Below are 20,093 nucleotides of genomic sequence, written 5' to 3' on the forward strand. Positions count from 1 at the left end.
AAACTCATTACTCTCTGTTGGAGAAGGAATTGTTTGCCATCCGTCAGGCTTTTACCGAATGGCGTCATCTGCTCTTGGGTGCTAAATATCCGATCGAAGTCCGGACCGAGAACCGGAATCTACAGGTTCTTTAGTCATTGGAGTGTAGAAACAGTCATCAGGCTCGCAGGTCAGCTCCCTGGGTGACTTGATACATGAGGACAAATTAATTCAGTGGGAGACCCTGAGGAGCCGAGGTCCCTGGAACGTGGTCTCCCTGCTACTGTTCCACAGACTACGCAAAGCTCTTCGGGAGCATTGAGATGACTTCCGGTTGCACCAGCCCCCTCCCCATTGGTCCAGTTCGTGACCAACCCCCCAACCAGAGTGGTCTCTGCACTATAAATCTCTTTGCCAGGCTCCCTGCATGCTGTTCAAATCCAGGTGGGACAGGGTCTTGGGTATCAATGGCGGGTAATTTGTACACTCTCCAAGAAGATTTCGCTGAGCTCTAGATTCCGCCTTACACAGTATATATTCTTGCATCAGTCCTACCTCTCCCCGGCACAGTTTCACAAATACTACCCCGATAGGGACACTACCTGCACCCATGCAACACCGATGCTGCCAACGTTATACACATGGTATGGAACTGTGGGTGTATACAATCCTTCTGGGAGGGGGTGCTGGGTATTATGGATGAAATTTTCCCGGGCTGCCTTCGTGATTCCCCTGTGGCATGGCTGTTGGCCTTTTTGATGTTCCCACTAAAGCTGAGAGGAAATTGCTGGATACGCCCTCTGGGGCTCCTAGAACCTTAATAGCGAAAAAATGGATGAGAACGAAACCTCCTGTGGTAAGGGAATAGGGTAACATGCTGAAGATCTGTGAACATCGTGAAACATCTTATGCTTCCTCCCTCCCCCTGGAGCAAGACCACTCGTTTATTTGGCCCCCTTCCTGTTACATCTCCTTCGGTTTTATTCCCCTACAGAGTCAAGATAGGGCATGGACTGCTGAGCAGAACAATACAGTAGGAGGAGATTGTAGCTTCAATGTGATCCTGTTTTTCTTGTTGATATGATTCGTGGCAGATGTTTCACAGTGGAATTACTAACACAGTTTCAGTTACAGGTATCCGACATTGTCTCTGTTTTCTGCAACTGCATAATATATGTTTTTTCTTTTTCATCTCAAGCACTTAGTTGTGCGGTTGGGGAGAGTCGGACGGTGAGAGGAGGGTATGGGTTATGCTCACTGCATGTTTTTGGTGTGTCTGTATTCTGTTGTGCAACTTGCAATAAAAAAAGACATTAAAAATAAAAGTGCAAAATATCCACTTGGACAAGCCTCAGTCCTGGGAGACCACTACAGTAGTAATGGGCACAGACAAATGGGCTAGAGCATTGCATCACTATATTTGGGATAACATTGCTGTAGAAGTAATCTAAGGGGTGTTCATATATGTCAATCACGGTGGTAGCAGCAGAACAACCGGGCCAGTTTGGCATAGGTGGGTTCCACTATAGAGGGGCCCCACATATTCCAAAGGCCTAGATGGTGGGCTATGCAACAGCCCCCTTACAACATTATCCAGGTGCCGTTCATCTTGTCTTACTCTAATGCCCAGTAAATGTCAAACAAGCATAGCCTTTACTTGTTTTATTGTTTAACTCTTGACTCCAGTTTATTGGTGCCTACATGCGTTCAAATATAGGACGCTGTTCAGTGGGGTTCATGGCGCACACATGGAAGGCACCTGACAGTCATGGGTTGGAATTGCAGGGTGACCTTTGTATGCTATTTTTTTCACACGCCCAATCATCTTGTGTTCATAAGAGAGTGAACCTTTAAAATAGATGCCCAAATTTACTAGCTACCATGTTTCTCCATGTGTTTTTCCTCCAAACGTTTTTCTGGTGAAGAATCTCAGAGGAGAGCTTTAACGTCTGTCCGTGACAGTTCTATTTCTCCTCCCGCACAGGACCCGAGGCGTGAGGTCCTGAAGGTGCTGCGCTTCCTAGAGCGTGATGTTTCGGATGATGTACTTGAGAAGATCCTGCATCACACATCCTTCCAGGAAATGAAGGACAACCCAATGGTCAACTACGGGGTAGTGCCAAGCAAGTTCATGGACCAGTCTGTCTCGGCATTCATGAGGAAAGGTAAGATGAGCCATTCTCCACCCGACCTCTGAGCATCCTTGCAAAGAGTGGGGGGGCATTGGAGAGGGAAGAAAGGGTGGATGCACAGAAGGGGCTTCCTGTTAGAAGTGATTAGAGTAAGCATTAGTGGGACTGCGGTCAGAGACTTACCCTCACTAACTTTAGTACATGCGGGGTGCACTTATTCATTGTGCAAACAGTGAAGGGGCTTCTCAGCTTTTAAACTTGGTTGAATCCAGGACTGCCAGGCCATTGGGGGGTTAGGAGTCCCAAATATCCTTCAGATCAGCATGCATAGATACATGGCAATGTCCCACAGTAGATGGTTATTTTTATTTTTGTATTTTGTTTATTTGTTTAGCGCTCCAAGCCCAGGGGCACCGGGGTGCATTTCTTACAAAAGGTTACAGACTGTACAATGACATAGATATAGTTTACAAGATTACAATAGCAAGGTTACATATTTACAAGTGTTCATTTATACAAAAGCTGATTGTGCAAAAGTATGCCAATGAATACATTTAGTGAGCTGCCAAAGTTTAGCTAGGGAGTAAGCATATGGCAAATGGGTACCTAGGGCTCTTGGGTGAGGAGCCATGTTTTGCATTTCTCCTGAATGGATGGTAGGATAATTCAGTTCTCAATAGTAACAGTAGGGTGTTCCACAATTCAGCTGCTAGGACGCGGAAGCTACTGCCTCCTGCTTTCTGTAGCTTGAAAATAGGGATTTTGAGGCAATGTACCTGAGCAGATCTGGTCGGTTGGTTTGAGGTATTATTTGAGAAGTTATTGATCAGGTATCTTGGTGCTAGGTTCGTGAGACACTTGTGGGGGAGTGACAGGGATTCGAAATCAATCCTTTCTTTGACCAATAGCCAATTCAGGTTGGCCTTGAATCGGATATGTGTTTGGATCTAGGGATATTAAGTGCTGACCTAATGGCATTGTTTTGAATAACATGCATCTTTTTCATGTTCTGTTGACTGGTTCCAAGGTAGGGTGTGTTGCAGTAGTCTAGTTTGGAAAGTACTAGAGCTCTGACTATGGAGATGCAATTGGGGGTGGTAAGAAATGGTCTGCAGGCCATAATTAACTTTCATATGTATGCTGTTAAAGAGGCCGTCGCATTGACTTGTCTTGATAGGGTTAGAGAATAGTCAATGTAGATGCCAAGTGTTTTCAAATCCTTGGAGACCTTGATGGTGTTACCGTCTATCTTGAAAAAGTCATATTGCTTGTCTAGTCTGTTGAGTTTTAGTTTGGAGCCTTCTCGTCATTGAGCCAGAGTCCATGCTTAGCCATCCAGGCCTGTATGATGCTGTACTTATCATTGAGTACTTTAGTGTCAGCATCGTAGTCTCCTGTGATGGGTATGAGTATCTGGGTGTAATCTGCATAATTAGTGTAGGTGACACCCAGGCCGTCGAGGTCATCGAACAGGGGCTTTGTGAATACATTGAATAAGGGGGGAGACATGCATGACACTTGGGGTATTCTGCACGTGACTGAAGCAGGCTCTGCAGAGGCCGATGGTTAGAAGACTCTTATTGATTGATCTGTTATCAAGGAAAGACTGGACTCAAGTGGTGGCTTTAGCAGAGAAGTGTGCTGCTGAAATTAGATGCTTGCATAGGACTTTGTGATCTACTAAATCGAATGCAGCCAACAGATATAATAATAGGATGAGAGCGAGTTTGCCTTTGTCTTTTAATTCTTCAATTAGGGTTTTAAGGTCAATCAGGGCCGTTTCCGTACCGTGCCTGGGTCTAAAGACTGATTGCCTGAGGCCGAGGAGGTTATTTATTTCTAAGTGTTCTTGAATCTGCAGGTAGGCTGCTCTGTCAATTATTTTCAATAGAAATGGAACTGTGGTGATTGGCCTATAATTAGTAGGGATTTTAGGGTCTAGAGTCAGCTTTTTTCGTAGAGGGAGGACCCATGCGTCTTTTAGGTTGTTAGGCACAATGCGTGTTTCAAATGAAGCGTGATTATGGACGTGATGAATGGAGTCCGTTCCTTGGCTGCCTCTTTAATGATAGGAGCAGGGCAAATGTCTCCCTGGCATCTCAATGGTTTTAACTTAGTGATTAAGTCATCTACCTCTTTGGTGGTGAGAGGAGAAAACTTGTGAGTTTTTTGAAGGGGAGTTGAGGTAATAGGTTGAGAAAAGACATCCGGGAGCATATGTTTTTTGGATTCAATTTTGTTTTGTTGCATCGTTATTTTGTTCAGTAATGCTAGCTGAATATTAGTTCACCAAGTAGTATCTTTGAGGCAAGTGATTGGCGGTGGTGCCGGGGATTCCAACTCTCCAAGTATGTTGAGTGCTCTATGGTATTTGATTTAGCTTGAAAGATGCGGTTGTTGTAAGTTTCTTTTTTAGTTTGTAGAATCGCCTCGTTGTAATTGAGGGAGGCTATTAGAAATGTATCTTTGTTAGGGGCTATTGGATGACTCTTCAAGAGTGCTTCTGCGTTTCTTTTGGATTTGCGCAGTGATCTGATGTGTGGGGTGAACCACGAGTTTTAGTGCGTGAGGGGTTTGGCCTTGCACAGTTTAAGGGGTGCAATAGTATTTATGGCATTGAGTAAGGTATGGTTAAATAGGTCCACTAGGACAGTAGTGTCTGAATGTTTCGTGGTGGAGTTGTTCATGATTGGTTGTAGTAGAGGAAGCATCTTCTCCACTGTTATGTTGCAATTGTTCTTAGTGTGAGTGGGTGGGGCTAGGTTATGTAGGTTACTCCGATTACATTATACCTTTTATCAAGAATGATATAAGGTGGTGGTCTGACCAAGCACAGGGTGTGTTGGTGAGGATGTTGATGTTGCAGTTGAAGTCGGCTAGCCAGTATAGCATCCTACCTTTGTTGTGGGTGGGATCAGAGATGTGATGCAGAAAGCCTAATTCTGTGATCGTGTTGGCGAGGGCTGTTAACCTAAGATCATTTGCATCTTGAAATCCGAGGTTCAAATCCCCCCTGACTTGGTATTATTTGTGAGAAGAGTAATGTCTTCTTCAAAGGTGGATGCTAGCCCAGGTGGTCTGTATACTAGGTGGATGGTGATGGTTCGACAGGCAGAGATGGGTAGTTTGACGGACAGAAGTTCCGCTGAAGGGAGTGATTGGTTAGATATAGGTCTAAGGCCTAAAACCATTTTAGAGATCAAGGCGACACCCCCAGATTTGGCTCAACTGGATTCTCTATCGATTTGGATGATAAAATACTCGTCTGGGATGGCTAGTGAGAGTGAGGACCCTGTCGCAGCATGAAGCCACGTCTCTGTGATTGCTAGAAAGTCAAGGTCATGGGATGTTATATAATCAGCAATATCTAAGGCGTGTGCTGGCAGAGATCTGGCATTGATCAAGGCGCCCTTGATTGAGGTAGTGGACTTGTTAGGAGTATTTTTTGTGTGGGTGATATTTCCTCTGGACGGTAAGGTGTGGTTCACTCTGTTCTTGGTAGTATCGACTATCTTTATTCCAGCAGGGAAGGCTACAGTGATTGTTGTTGTTGTGGTTGTTTTGTGGTTAGGTCTGGAGTGCACAGGAGAGAAGCCCAGTCTATCATTTCTCTTATTCAGTGAGCAAGGTTGGTTAGGTGTAGGTCTTTTGGTAACTTGTTTGATCCACCGGGCTGGTGTATTGAGGTAGGGATTGCTTGGGAGCTTTTGTGTGTTGGTTATAGGTTTACTAACTGCTAAGGGGCAAGAAGGTTGCAGGCGGTATGCTATTGGATGCAGGTAGTCTCAGTGGCATAGCTAGTAGAATGCTTGGGGTTCTGGTGGTGGTGCTTGTGTCATTAGAGGGCAGCGGGAGGTGATAACTGGTATCGACGGTGGCCATGATGGGTTGGAATATTGAAGTGAGCATAAAAGTAAGGTATGAGGTATTGAGGAGGATCTTAAACATGGCTTAATCTATGGGGAGATGAGCTAGGGATTTGAATAATGATGCCCAGAGCGTGTGCAAGGTTGGCAAGAGGCTCCTGTGGGTGTGAATTAGGTAGGAGGGAAGACTGCCTAGTGCACAGGAACAGGATGCAGCATTCAGAATTGTCAACACGTGGGCAAGATGCAGCATTCAGATATCACAGGGCAGGCAGGATACAACAATCAAAAGTTATGGTTCAGCATTACAGTTATCACAGAGTGAGCAAGATGCAACTTTCAAAGTTGTGATAAGAATAGGCAGGATGCAACATTTGAGGAAATCGCAGAATGGGCCAAATGCAACAATTAAAGTTGTCACCAGGTAGGCAAGATGCAGCCTTTAGAATGTGTTACAGAAAGGGCAGGAAGTGGCATTAGAAGCTGTCGGAGAATGAACAAGATGCAACATTCGAGGTTATAACTGAATAGGCAAGATGCAGCAATCAGGGTTCTCGCAGAGTAGGCAAATGGCCATTTTATGGTGCAATATATCTGCGTTAAACCGTTTTGGGCAAGCTTGAGATAATGCAGGATCTGAGCTGACCAGTTTTCAGATAACTAGGAGCAGTTATACTACCAGTAGCTTAATGCCCCTTATGAGCGGGATGGTGGCCGGACTGTAAGAAGTCCATGGTGAGCAACGGCATGATGTGATCTCTGTGTGAACTAACAATTAAAGACAAACACCACAAATCACGGTTCACTGTGCATCGGCATTGCTAAGGGTATGGCTAACAGAGGCAGTGGCAGTAAATAGGGAACAGCAGCAATCTACTAGGCTTTGGGAGTATGATAGATCCAGGTTGATAAACGTGACGTATGAGGTTACAGCACGGTCATAGTTCAGATGTGATACAGCAGATGGAAGTCAATAAGAAGTATTTGGGTCAATAGTTTATGACGAAGCGCTTACCACCAGTAAATTAAGGCGGTATATGGTATGGCTGGCGGAGTAACGACGTGTGAGCAAGTCAAAGGGGTAATAAGGCAGATCAAATGTCGGGCAGCGTTTCTGGCCTTCGTATTCCGGCATCTCCTGACAGGCTCAGGACAGGAGCCTTATCAGCGTACCTTTACAGGGGGCCGGCTTATGCCGGCCGGTCACCTGATAGGCTTGAAGTAGCCTCCTATGACCAATCGCCAAGCGCAGGTGGTAGTCAGGGACGATTACACACAAAACAGAAGCAGGAATCAGATGGCAGCCATCTTAACACTGTGGTCAGTGTTTCGTTGCACAAAGAGAACATGTGCAGGATCAAATGAAATTAGCTCTTTCTTGTTGCGAATAAAGGTTATTTCGAGATAGATATCGGCACACAGGCAATCAGGGTTACAAAGCGGAGGAGCTTGCTTCAAACGCTGGTATGCAATGCTGCGAAACGGAATGCAATGCATAGCTGAGCCATAAAGGCTTACCTCCACATCGGCGGCGTGGATGTCTGCCGAAGGTGCACTGTTCCTGCAGTGTGCGGCATGAGGAGCCCTTCCTTAGCGATCCAACATTGGCAGTGCATTGAAGTGAACGCTCAGCAATGATCACAGGAAAGGTAAACTTAAATTCTCAATTGTTCTATGCAATAAAAAAGTTCTAACCCTTCAGGGATACTGGAAAACATTGAAATCCCCAGAGAAGGGTGACATCTCAAAAGGAATTAAAACAGTGCAGGATGGCTTCATAACCCCTTAGTGCAATCGGAAAAAAGAAAACACCAAGTCAACATGATCAGCAATTGGCTAGCATGTACTTCTATGCCAATTTAGCGTTATTGAGAAATAGCGTCACTATGGGCCAACGCAATCCTGATTGACAAATCCAGAATTAGGTAACAGCTCATTGTCCCTCTATGAAGTGGTCCTAAGAAGGTAGCAAAATACTTTCAAAGGTTAAAAGAGTTTAGACACATATGGACTAATTTTGACTTGGATGCTGAAAAATATGTGGAGACGCACACACTCAATGTATTTTCTTGGACAGAGTAGGGGCACTGCTCTGTGAATGAAACCTGTCAGCAACTCAGCGTGCTTCTTATTCTGATGTGGGTGGAAGGCATATCCAGTGATAAAGTCACCTGGGAAAAGGTTGCCAGGGGGCGACATTTCCCCAAATTTGCATTCCCACAGAAATCAAGCCTTTCCCCAAATGTTCTAGAACTGGAGTTAGTATAGTAATTACAATTAAAACCTGCCCTAGAATATGTGGGGGAAAGCGTTTAGGGGTGCAAGGGGGGCGGGGGGGAATCGCCTATGTGGTGACTTTTTCCCCTGGAAAAATGTTCACATAGAACTGTGGAGTGACCAGTAATCCCCAACAATTCTGCATCCATTTACCACCAGTACAAAGCAATCGGAATCATGGCGATACATGTAATGCCAGTCTTCAAGCAGGTACAGGGCGGTCAGCATTTCCACTTTTTTCCTAGTGGGTGTTGTGTCCTGACTTGGTCAATGTAGAGACATAAACAGAGAGAAAAGGGTAGGCGACTGAGGAAAGAGGAAAGAGGAGGGATCTAGGAGGGAGGGCACTTTACGAGGGATGTGGACGGAGAAAGGTAGATAGAGAAATAAAGGGTGTGAATCCTTCAATACTGTTTCACGTCGCCTCCTTCCTTTTTGTGCCACTGTCCTTAACTAATATAAAACAGTGGGGATGTGAAGAAGAAAAAGAATCTGAGGTTTACAGGATTCCACTTCCTTTTTGACACCTTCATCAAGAAAGCATCACAATCTCACAGAAAGGGTCAAAGACGCTTACAGGTCTTTCTCTGAGATGTGCACCCTACTAAGAACAAGGCCCATACAAGGAATAAAAAGTCTGTGTTAAATGTGTGTGTGTGAATATATATAGCACTCTAATGCCCCTTGGGCCCTGGTTTAACTTATAGAAGGTAACAAATAAGAGGAAGTTTACATAAAAGCCTTCGGAAAGGTGCTGGATCGGAGGTATTAACAGGTTTGGATGGCATTTCAGTGGCATGATTCCTACATACATTCTTGTGTTTCGAAGCACCCACAGGGAAAAGGGAGGGAACAAGGGAACAAAACAAGACAGTTGAATAAAATAACAATGATGAGCAAAAGGCAGAGGCAGTCTGGTAAGTGCCAGGCAGTGACCACTTGGTTGGAGACTGGTCACCAGCAAGTACAATAAGTGCGGGCCTGTGAGACAACTCAGGCCAGTGGGTGTCCAAAGGCTAGTACAGGGGGAGGGAGGAGGCTGCAGGCGATTAGACAGAAGTCCAGGACCCAGAAGGAAACATAAGGGCCCAGGCCACCAATCTCAGCGACTGGGGGTTAGCACGGGAGGGAGACTGGGAAGGAGGAGGAGAAGAGGAATGTCTTGAGGAGCTTGTGGAATTTGAGGAGATCTGGCTCAAGACAAAGACAAAGAAGTAGGAGGAGGCTGTTCCAGAGGAGGGAGCCATCCAAGGAAAGAGATTGGCCACACACTTGCTGCTTAGAGAAGTGCTTGACAAGCAGAGAGAGTTGAAGAGCCAGAAGATCAGAGAGATCTGGAGGGAGAGTATTTGGGGAAGAGCAATTTGTAGATAGCGTGGTCCCTGGCCCCAGACAGCCTTATGGATGATGAAGTGGGATTTGAATTTGATCCTTGCAGCAACCAGGAGCCAGCGGAGAGATTTTAGGGTTTGAGGCCAAGGATAAGTCTTGCAGCCCTATTCTGGATTAGCTGGCGGGGGCGGGGAGAGGAAGAGGGTAGAGTAAGGAAGAAGCTGTTGCAATAGTCTAGCCTAGCGAGTACCAGAGCTCTAGAGACATTGAGTTTCTGGGGAAAAGTGAGGAAAGGGAGGGTACCTCTGAGGAGGTGGAGTTGGAAATGGGCCTTCTTGGCAAGGTCCAGGATATGAGGAAGGAAGGAGAGGGAAAGGAGTCGAAGATGACTCCAAGGTTTCTGGCTTCAGAGGAAGGAGAGCGGGGAGAGCCCGTAGAGGGTGGTCAGAGTGAAGGGAGGAAAGGAGGAACATGAGTCCCAATAGGAAGTATCTCAGTTTTGTTGGCATTGAGAGCGAGATCATCAGAGGCGTACGAAGACTGGATAGCAGGCAGACAGTCAGGAATGATAGAGGAAGTGGGAAGAGGTTCAGAAGGAAGTTCGAAAAAGATTTGGGTGTCAACTGCATAACACTGGAAGTGCAGGTAGAAAGTGGATATATATATATATATATATATATATATATATATATATATATATATATAATATATATATCATAGGGCAATATCCTTGAGTCACAGGAAATCCGAAAATTCTATTGTTAATAACTTTTGACTTGCATTTGGATGACTTTTCCTCACGGGCCACCCCAGACTGGACATTTTGTGAAAGATTCATTAAAAAATGAAAAAAAGTTATCAACAAAGCAAAGAAACACCGTTTTTGGCCTACTCCCAAGTCATTTTTCCACAGAAAAAAGTCCAGATTTGGTGAAGCGGAAACACAATAACTGCTGGATGGATTTGGACCAAATAAAAAACAACTTGGGCACAAAGCATTGACTTAATTTCCAAGACAGGTTTGGGGTAAATCAGTCCAGGAGTTTTTAAAAATATTTGATGGGGAAGACGGTGTCCCCTGCTCCCCCAAAAAATTGGTATATCTCCCATGGTGCTTTGCAGCAGAGAGGCTGTTAAGAATGGACTACTGTAACAGCCTCTATCTTAATCTGCCTGCCTCCACTCTCCGCCCTCTGCAACTTATCCAGAACAGAACTGCGAGACTTGTCCTTGGCCTCAAGCCCAGGGACCGTATCTCTCCAGGACTGAAATCTCTTCACTGGCTCCCAGTGGCTGCGAGGATTAAGTTCAAAACCCTCTGCATTGTCCACAAGGCCTTCTGGGGCCTGGGACCTAAATACCTCCAACTCTCTCTTCCTAAATATCTTCCTTCACGAGCCCTTCGCTCATCCGTCTCCAACTCCCTCATGGTCAGCCGCTTCTCGAAGCAACGAGCTGGGGGTAGATCTCTCTCCGCAGCTGGGGCCTCCCTCTGGAACAGCCTTCCTGCCTCCCTGAAACTTGAGGAGAACCATCTCCGGTTCCGGAAGCACCTCAAAACCTTCCTCTTCGCTTCTGCCTTCTCTCTCCCTCTCCCCTGCTAATCCTGCTTAACTCCCCACTGAATTCAGCACTAAACCTGCATCTGGGCCACTCTCGGCAACCTCGGTCCAGGGCCCAGCCACTCTCCACTTGCACTGCCTCCCCGGCTCCCCCTGCACTGTGGGACTGTCACTGTATCCCTACAGCCCCTTTCCCAGCACTTGCTCTGCACTTACCTCGCACTTGCCACCAGCTGGCCCTTTCTATTTATTATTTATTATTATTTTCTACGCTACTTACCTTGTACTGCACTTCCCCCCCACCTCCTCCCCCCTGCACTTCCTCCTTTTCCCCTTACCTCTGCACTTGCGCGATCTGAATGACACCTGGCCTAGTAGGATCGTTTGTCTGTTTTCCCCTTGTTTCCCTCCCTCCCTGCCTCGTCGCGCCTTGAAACACTTGTGTATAGGCGCGTTACAAATACCATATCATATCATATCATATCAATGAAAAGCCGCCATTTTCTTTTCACATGATCCAAGCGATTACCAGGGCAATACTAGGGGAATGCGAAAACGAAAAAAGTGCTCAAAAGGCTATTTGGAGGAGGAAAAAGGGTGCATTCCATCAGGATGAAGTTGAGGAGGGGGAGAGGTTAACATGAGAAATTTGAGAGTTGGGGGGTCTAGCCAGTTACAGTTAAAAAGTTTTCAGATTATCGGGAGAGTACCGCGGCAATCTCGCTATAACGGAAGATGCGATTTGAAAAAAAAAATGCGCCACATAAAACAAAGAGTGAAAGGGATAATGGGAGAGTGCCAGGGAGGGAAAAAAAAGAGCTTTGGGGAATGAGAGGACCAGGTAAAGAGGAGGGGGCACTGGTTGCGTGCCTAAGAAGAATGGGAATATTTTTGGATCCTCAAACATTTTTGGATTATCAGGGGAATCATGCAGAACTTAGAATAGAGTGAAAAAAAGGAAGTATTACACCTACAGTGATCACATCTACTGGGTAGGGGGTAATGGTTCTCCGTGCCAAAGGCCATGGCTAGTGGCCCCCAAAGAAACTTAATGGTGCAACATGTACAATGGCCATGGCTGAAGGCTATGGCTAGTGAGCCTCAAAGAAAAGTATTGGTGCAATTGGTGCAACATGCACAGTGGCCATTCATGGTTAGTGGCCCCAAAGACACCCTTTGGTGCACCATGTACAGTGGTCAATGCCAAAGACCATGGCTAGTGGGCCCCAAAGAAACCCATTGGGGCAACATGTGCAGTGGGTCCCAAAGAAACCTATTGGTACAACATGTAACGCAATGACCGAAGGCCTTGGCCCGTGGCAATGGGTGAAAGCTATGGCTAGTGGGCCCAAAGGGACCTATTGGTGCAACATGTGCAGCTTCCTGTTGCAACGGGCCATGGCCAAAGGCCATGGCTAGTGCGCTCCAAAGAAACATATTGGTACAATATGTATGTGGCCACAGGCGAAGGCCGTGGCCACTGGCCATGGCTGTAGGCCTTAGCTAGTGGGCCCCAAAGAAATCTATTGGTGCAACATGTATGACCGTGGCCAAAGGCCATGGCTAGTGGGCCCTAAAGAAACATATTGGTGCAACATGTGCAGTGGACCCCAAAGAAACCTATTGGTGCAACATGTATAGTGGCCACAGCCAAAGGCCATGGCTAGTGGGCCCCAAGGAAACCTATTGGAGCAACATGTACAGTGTCCACGGCCAAAGGCATTGGTCACTGACCATGGCTGCTGAAAGCAATGGCTAGTGGGCCCAAAGGAACCAATTGGTGCAACATGTACATTTCGCAGTGGCAACTTGTGGGCTCCAAAGAAACTTATTGGTTCTACATGTACTGTGGCCATAGGCGAAGGCCCTGGCCGCTGTCCATGGCCGTAGGCCATGGCTAGTGGGCCTCAAAAAAATCTCCATGTCTAGTGGGCCCTAAAGAAATCTATTAGTGCAACATGTGCAATGGCAAAACCTATTGGTGCAACATGCACAGTCGCCACAGCAGATGGCCGTGGCTAGTGGGCCCAAAGAAACCTATTGGTGCACGGCCCTGGCACTAGTCATGGGTGAAGGACATGGCTAGTGGGCCCCAGAGAAGCGTATTGGTGAAACATGTATTGTGGCCACAGCCAAAGTCCATTGCCAGTGAGCGTCAAAGAAACATATTTGTGCAACATGTACAGTGGCCAAGGACGAAGGCCATAGTTACTGGGCCCAAAAGAAATTATAGTTTAACAAAACCCTTGAAATTCTGTGAAAGACAATGATGTTACGTTGATTTTTATACTACAATCACCATCTAGAGACATGGAGCCAATTTACTGACGTGGTGACCAGACTCCTTAAATACAAATTCGGGACAATCCTAACACCAAAGGTCAAACCACGTCACCTTGTTGTCACCTCTTGTATCTCCCAAGTCAACCAACACCAAGTGCTTTTAACAAATAGGCACTCAGTCACAGTCACAATTTATAAATCACATTTTTAATTTCATAAACAACATAACACTTGATTTTATAAAACATTATTGATTAAAATTTGCAAAAATACATAAAATCCTTTTTACAAAAAAATCCCAATAAAACAATTCCCATGTGTTAATCACCTATGTGGTGTTCACCCTTGCATCACCTGCCTATACAAAACTTGATAGGGTACAACTTAAGGGTGACCACTTATTCTAAAGAGACCAAATGGTCGGTAGCTCATTAGTTCCCTGTTACTAAAGGATACTACTCTACAAGTAATATATCATTTAGGTGTACTCCTAACCCCATTAATGCTACCTTGGGGAGGATAAGTGTCCGAAATATCGGAATACTGTTTCTATTGTCACTTAATCACAATATACTACATTGCCCAACATGTTTCGTTCAAAACCAATTTACTATGACAAAGTATTAAAGAACTTCATCAGGGGGACCATCTGTACCCTTCACCAATATCTCTTCACATGAGGTAGATCCAATCTTAAAAACGACTCTTTGTTATGTACCATTAATTTTGTGCCACACAAATAATGACCTGGGAAAACACAAAAGAAGAATATAACAAGGAACAAGAGTTAGTATCAACAAATTTGCTGTTATTCTTCCTAGTCAGTACCTTAGTATACTATAACTAGGGCTTACCGTATCATTCTTTGTCATAATTATTTCGACAACGGTTTCTGTAGGGGAGTCTTCAAACAAATATGTCTGACTGCTCAACTTCTGAAAAACACGAGCGATGCCAAACAACTCAAACCAGTGTGTAGCGTTAACACTAGACAATATACCAGCCTTTTTCAAATTAGACAGTATCACATATACTGCTAATGTAAAAGATCTACTTCAGATCATTTCTCTTCCTCTCTTCTTATCTCCCCTTTCACATAGGCTCTCCTAAGAAGATACCATCTGATTAGGTTACTTTCTCTCTGAATCACCTCCTCTCAGAAGTTTATTAACGTTTCCACTCTACTCTTAAAAAAACTTTTTTTTCCAAAAAACATGCAGCCATTAGCTCTGTCCAGTTTATCACAGGTTTCCCATCGAAGGTGCAATAATTACCTGTTCCTAGGAGGTCCAAAAGAAAATAAGGTTTCAGGAACCATGATCTCAACTTTAATGCTGCCAACTATATCTGAAGTGGTTCTCTATACACATGGTCGCGTTAAACAGTCAGCCTCTTCAAATTTTATGTGCCGGGGGGACCTGTGTAAAGAAAGCCAACCGTCACATATGTGGTTTCAAATGTCACCATGTCTACCAATTCAAGCAACGTCACTACCTACACCCAGCAACCGGAATCGTGCAGACTGATAGACTTACCCCTACAGAAGCTTGTGCATGTTCTCTCCGTCTCTCATTCCTCAATCTGTGCGAAGTCGCTCTATGGCTGGTAACCGAGTGTTCTATTTATCAGTCCGTCTTTATTGCGTGAACCTGTCCGTTATCACATGAGCACGTCACGTGATTATATTCCGTCTAACGTACCACGTATACAAAGTTCCGATGTCACGTATCTGTATATCGCATCCTCTCGTATCGCAGATAACCCGTACACGGGAAAAAAACAATTTTTTTATATATCTACACGCGGCACGATCTCCGTGCGCATCACTGCCCACAACCGTCAGAGTAATACAAGAGAAGACAAACACCGCTCAACATCTGTGAGTACTCGTCAACAACACTAGTGCCGGTCTCAAATTAGCTGGTGACCTCACTCATTAATAAGCGACATTCGACCATGACTGCATTTAGTATATATTTTCTAAAAATAACACCAAACGACAAACAACCATCGTAGTCACTTTTCATTGCGACCTCATGCGCTAGAGAACCTATGGGACAGTCAAAATCACTATGACCATCTGTACAAGAGAACCTATGGGCCAGCCACAATTAATGTCTCCAATTAATTTCTTCATTGAGTCCTATGTCTGTTGACCTAGTTTAAAAAATCAACCACTGTTCTTTGTACTGCAGTTTTCTGAGTCAGCATCAGCATTATTAGTTCTGTCCAATCGCCACAAAATAGTCCATTTTAATTGCTCTGCATCGGGGTTCATTGCCAAAAAATTACTCACCATATGTTGATTTTTACCATGCACCAATACCACCAAAGAGCAGTCTCCAGGCACTCACGTGGCTCTGCAAGAAAGAAGACAGGGTTGGTTAGTGAGGGAAGAATAATAGGATAGATCCAGAACAAGGAGAAACTGGTGACTGTGTGTGTTGCCTTGCAGGTGGTAGATTGTGCGCATTGGCTTGTTGTATCCATACGGGTAAAGTCCAATGCCTGGGATTGTTTGTTGTAAGTATGTGTTGCTTGTGTTAGATGTTGTGTTTGGGTATAGCTTGGCTAGCCCAGTGGGTGTGTTTAGGGTTGGGAGTGTGTTTGAGGAAGTACAAGCGGGGTGTTAGTGCTTTGGCTACTCACTAAATTCTTCTATGTGGCTAATCTACACTGTCCAATGCAGCCCTACAGATTAGGGGTGTATCGGCTACTTGAACTCCCTAAAAATAAGCAAATAATCCCAAAAAATAGGGAGTAAAAATACTCCCAACAAAAAAATGGGAAACAGACACGTAGGACCTTGTGCCCCTGTTTTCACTCACACAGCTATATGGATATGTTTGGACCAAAGGTGCACATAGTACCACAGGAAGAAACTACTGTTATAATTATCAGATTGGAAGAAGTAAACATGTATTTTTTAATGTGTATGAATAACTAGATGCAAAGAAATAATTATTACCAAAATATTTCCGTTTTTCAGTTAAAACATATTTTTGGTGCTTATAAAACACTCCCACTGGAAAATTGAACTTCATTTTTACTCCCTAAAAAATCATTTTTCTCCCAACTTTAAAAAACAGGGAGTAAAATACTCCCACTTCCAAATCTTACCTGGAGCACTGGTCCTAGCTGTTGTGACAAATGACTAATCTCCATAATTTGTGTGGCGCATGGTGAATCTTCACAATTTCATCTCTAAGTGCGACGAACGGATAAACTTCACCTGGCCAGAGGGTGAACTTCTAAATTGGAGGCGCAACAGTAAATGCAAAACACCTAGATCTGAGATATATGAATAGAGATATCTGGATAGAGGGAGAAAGCCTACGCCTGCGACACAACAGTCGAATAAAACCACCTAAATGTTGGTACACAGCAGTGATCCAAATAATATTTACTAGCTGGCTAATTTTGATGACATCATAGATGACATCACTGTGGACATCACTTATTACATCCAACAGTGTTGTAATTAGCCCCCTGACAAGGCAACACTTATATAGCCTTGAGAGGTTGCAGCTGCAGAAATGTTTAGCATTGCCTCACAGAGGAATTTCAGAATCCTCTTCTAAAGGCTGGCTCGCCAGATTTCTTTGCTCTGACGCCACAGGTTCTGGAGCTGCCAGTATCCCTCTTAGTGCCACTGATCTGTTGAGAGCAAAATCCTAAACAGATGAGAGATGTATCTCTTCTAGTACCCCAGGTCAGATGCTTCTCCCCCAGAGCCACACATTTCTGTGGAGATGAATCCTTTGCATCTATGGAGACCTATGCATTGATCTGTGTAGCTTTTCTTTTCTTTTTTATAGCACACAACATAACCCCAATATATTTCCTCTTTGAATCAGACCTAAGGCTATTAACAGTCAATTATGCATAGTCTAACAAATTCATGGTGCTATGTTAGTGTTTGCACCCACTATACTGACCACATGGGCAACCCGGCACAAACCAGGAAGTGAGGAATCATGAGAGTCAGATGTCTTTTTTGCTGGGTCCTGAAATGCAGCCACAGGTAGCAGCAGTAGTAGTAGTAGTGATTGTAGTAGTAGTAGTAGTAGTAGTAGTAGTAGTAGTAGTAGTAGTAGTAGTGATTGTAGTAGTAGTAGTAGTAGTGATTGTAGTAGTAGTAGTAGTAGTAGTAGTAGTAGTAGTAGTAAAAACGTGTTTATTAAGTGCGAACAGATACCAAAAACAGTTTCGCAAATACATTTGGACAAATTAATCTTGTTTTACAAAAAAATGTTTGTGCACTTTGTTAAATACAGAACTTTGGGCAAATTTTTAAAAGGGGAAAAAAATACAAAAAAGGAGCATTAATACAATGGATAAGTAAAAAACCATGGGACAAATTAAACATATCCTAGTACCATTACAAAAACAATGCAGTAAATAACACAATAGAAAACTTGTAGGAAAAGATCACCCATAAAACCAGACAGATCAACAGAGTTCACCATCAGGTAATTTAATACATGGGCACACTTATGAAACCTGAGACGCCAAGAAAGAATGCTTCAGTCTAATTTTAATCATAGGTAATGAGATGCATTTTCTGATTCCCTGGAGAAGAGCAGTCCAGAGTCGAAACCCTTATGTTGTTTGCAGATGTTTCTCTTAGATGCACTCTGGGGCATTGCATTTAAACTACCCTGGTCGATGTGCTAGAGCGGAACATACAGGCTAGAATGTCTTGTTCAATCAATTTAGTGAAGCATTTGGACGCAGCCTCATCAAGCATTTCCAAAAACTGCATGATCACTCAGAAAGGAATTTTAATTTCTATGATGGTTCAGCCACGGGCCAGCCGCACTTTTGATACATTACATGATTCAAGTTCTTTAGAAAAAAGATAACACAAACAGTCCAATTTTTAACTAGTAACGGTGCAGGGATTTCTTAGAAATATGTAGGTAAATGGATATGCAGTATTGGCAATTGGATATTACAACTGCATGCAAAAGGGGTTTAACATTGCTCGCATAGAGTAAAAGATACATCTTCTGATATTAACCAAGTGGTAGCGTGCAGCATTTACCACTGCATTGATCTAGGTAGAGAAGTATTGTCGCAGCTTCCTAGCTGACTCCACCAGAGCTGATGTTTAACTAAGATGGGAAGGTAGCACATGTTTGGGCATACAGCCAAGAAACAGGACCTTTGTCTTATCACCATTTAGGCACACCCAAAACCCCTGCAAAAATCACAGCAATGCATGTAGAGCAAAGCCCAAAGTGATTTGCTCCTGAACTGGTGCATGGTATGTGGCCATAGGTACAGAACATGCAAACTAGAATAGAAAGAATAGAAAGTGAGACTCGATTCTGGATGTCTGGAAGGAAAGTAAGCCTAGATGAACTTCATAAAAAGCGAATTTTAGGCCTCTTGAATCTTGTCGGCATGACACATCGTCTCACGAGTATACAACCGGTTTTTGGTATGGTCCAAAACTAGGTAAAACCTACAGAGGGTTTTCAGGTTTCACGCGTTCTTCCATGCCCCATTGAGAAATTTTAGATCGCAGGTCAAATCTTGGACTTATTTGCCAGGGTCATTCAGCCTTTCAAAGACCACTGCGTCTTATTCTTCGAGTCGTTTGGCCAGTAAGAGCCCTCAAATCTCTTAAGTATGAAGCGCTATAAAAGCCAGAGCTCACCTCCTGTTCCTTTCTGATTCTGGGCTCTGAGGGAATGTATTGTACAGGAGCACCATATCATTTAAACGTGTTTGGAGCATTTTTTATCTGTTTTGAAGAGTTTTAGGTGCAGTTGTGGGATTTTGGTGTTTGATTTTGTGCAGTTTGGTTCTGAATGCAGATTTATTATTGGCTATTTTCATGCCCCTTTCTCAGATTAGTATTTGGTCAGCGTTTTGTAATTTTACCACTGTTAAAACTAAAACCATCTGTGTTTTTCTGTTATTCCTTTCTCATTTTGTTTCCCCAATAACATTTGAAAAATACAAAAAAAATGCCCCCCTTGTGATTCCTTTCCATAAACAAAATACATCAAAACAATTGTTTACCCATTCGCAGCTATCCCATGGATGTTTGTTGTTTTGTGCCATTGTTTGGGTGCTGTTGTCTGGCTCTTTTTCTTAAAATGTTTGGTACTTTAAGGAGGAAAATGGTATTCTCACTGTTAGGAGGGTTTCTAAAAGTTTGTATCTGGGATAGAACTTAGAAAAGCCAACCTAGGGTTAGCACAGTTTCTTACAACCTCAGTTCAGCAAAGCCACTCACTGTTGTATCATGACTAAGCATGACTAAGGAGGAAGGGGGCACTGTTGTGTAACACAATTAACACTTATCAGAACAGGTAAGTAAAAGACCCACACAGGTAAGTCATCAAATAACTCTCTTGTATTACAATACTTAGCTAAATTCACTTTAAATGTCATAAAGTAGGTAAACATACTTTACTACATATACACAAATCACAGGTGGTCACCCATTTGGGTTACACACTACTCTTAAAGTACTTTACCATAAAACATAGACAGATAATGCAAACATTCTGAGTATGAAGAAAGTGGTTTATCTCAAAGGTAGGCCCAATTGCATATAATAAACTTTAGAAGTCCAGCCCTAGTCTACCCCAAGTCTCTGAAGATATTTTAGCTGTCCCAAAAGGTTCTGGAGGATGGAGGTGAGT

General features: G+C 43.9%; 1 protein-coding gene across 2 annotated transcripts in view; it reads left to right on the top strand.

Annotated features, from left to right (window-relative positions):
• The window catches only part of LOC138581035 (sulfotransferase 1 family member D1-like), a 209,974-nt gene that overhangs the window by 180,446 nt on the left and 9,435 nt on the right, over positions 1 to 20,093 (top strand). For both annotated transcript variants that reach the window (XM_069652059.1, XM_069652060.1), the window contains one exon: positions 1,964 to 2,144. In XM_069652059.1, the coding sequence (XP_069508160.1) occupies positions 1,964 to 2,144 (181 nt within the window). The remainder of the gene's footprint in view (positions 1 to 1,963; positions 2,145 to 20,093) is intronic.

Source organism: Ambystoma mexicanum, chromosome 3p (assembly GCF_040938575.1).
Source record: "Ambystoma mexicanum isolate Mex_15411 chromosome 3p, UKY_AmexF1_1, whole genome shotgun sequence".
NCBI lineage: Eukaryota > Metazoa > Chordata > Amphibia > Caudata > Ambystomatidae > Ambystoma > Ambystoma mexicanum.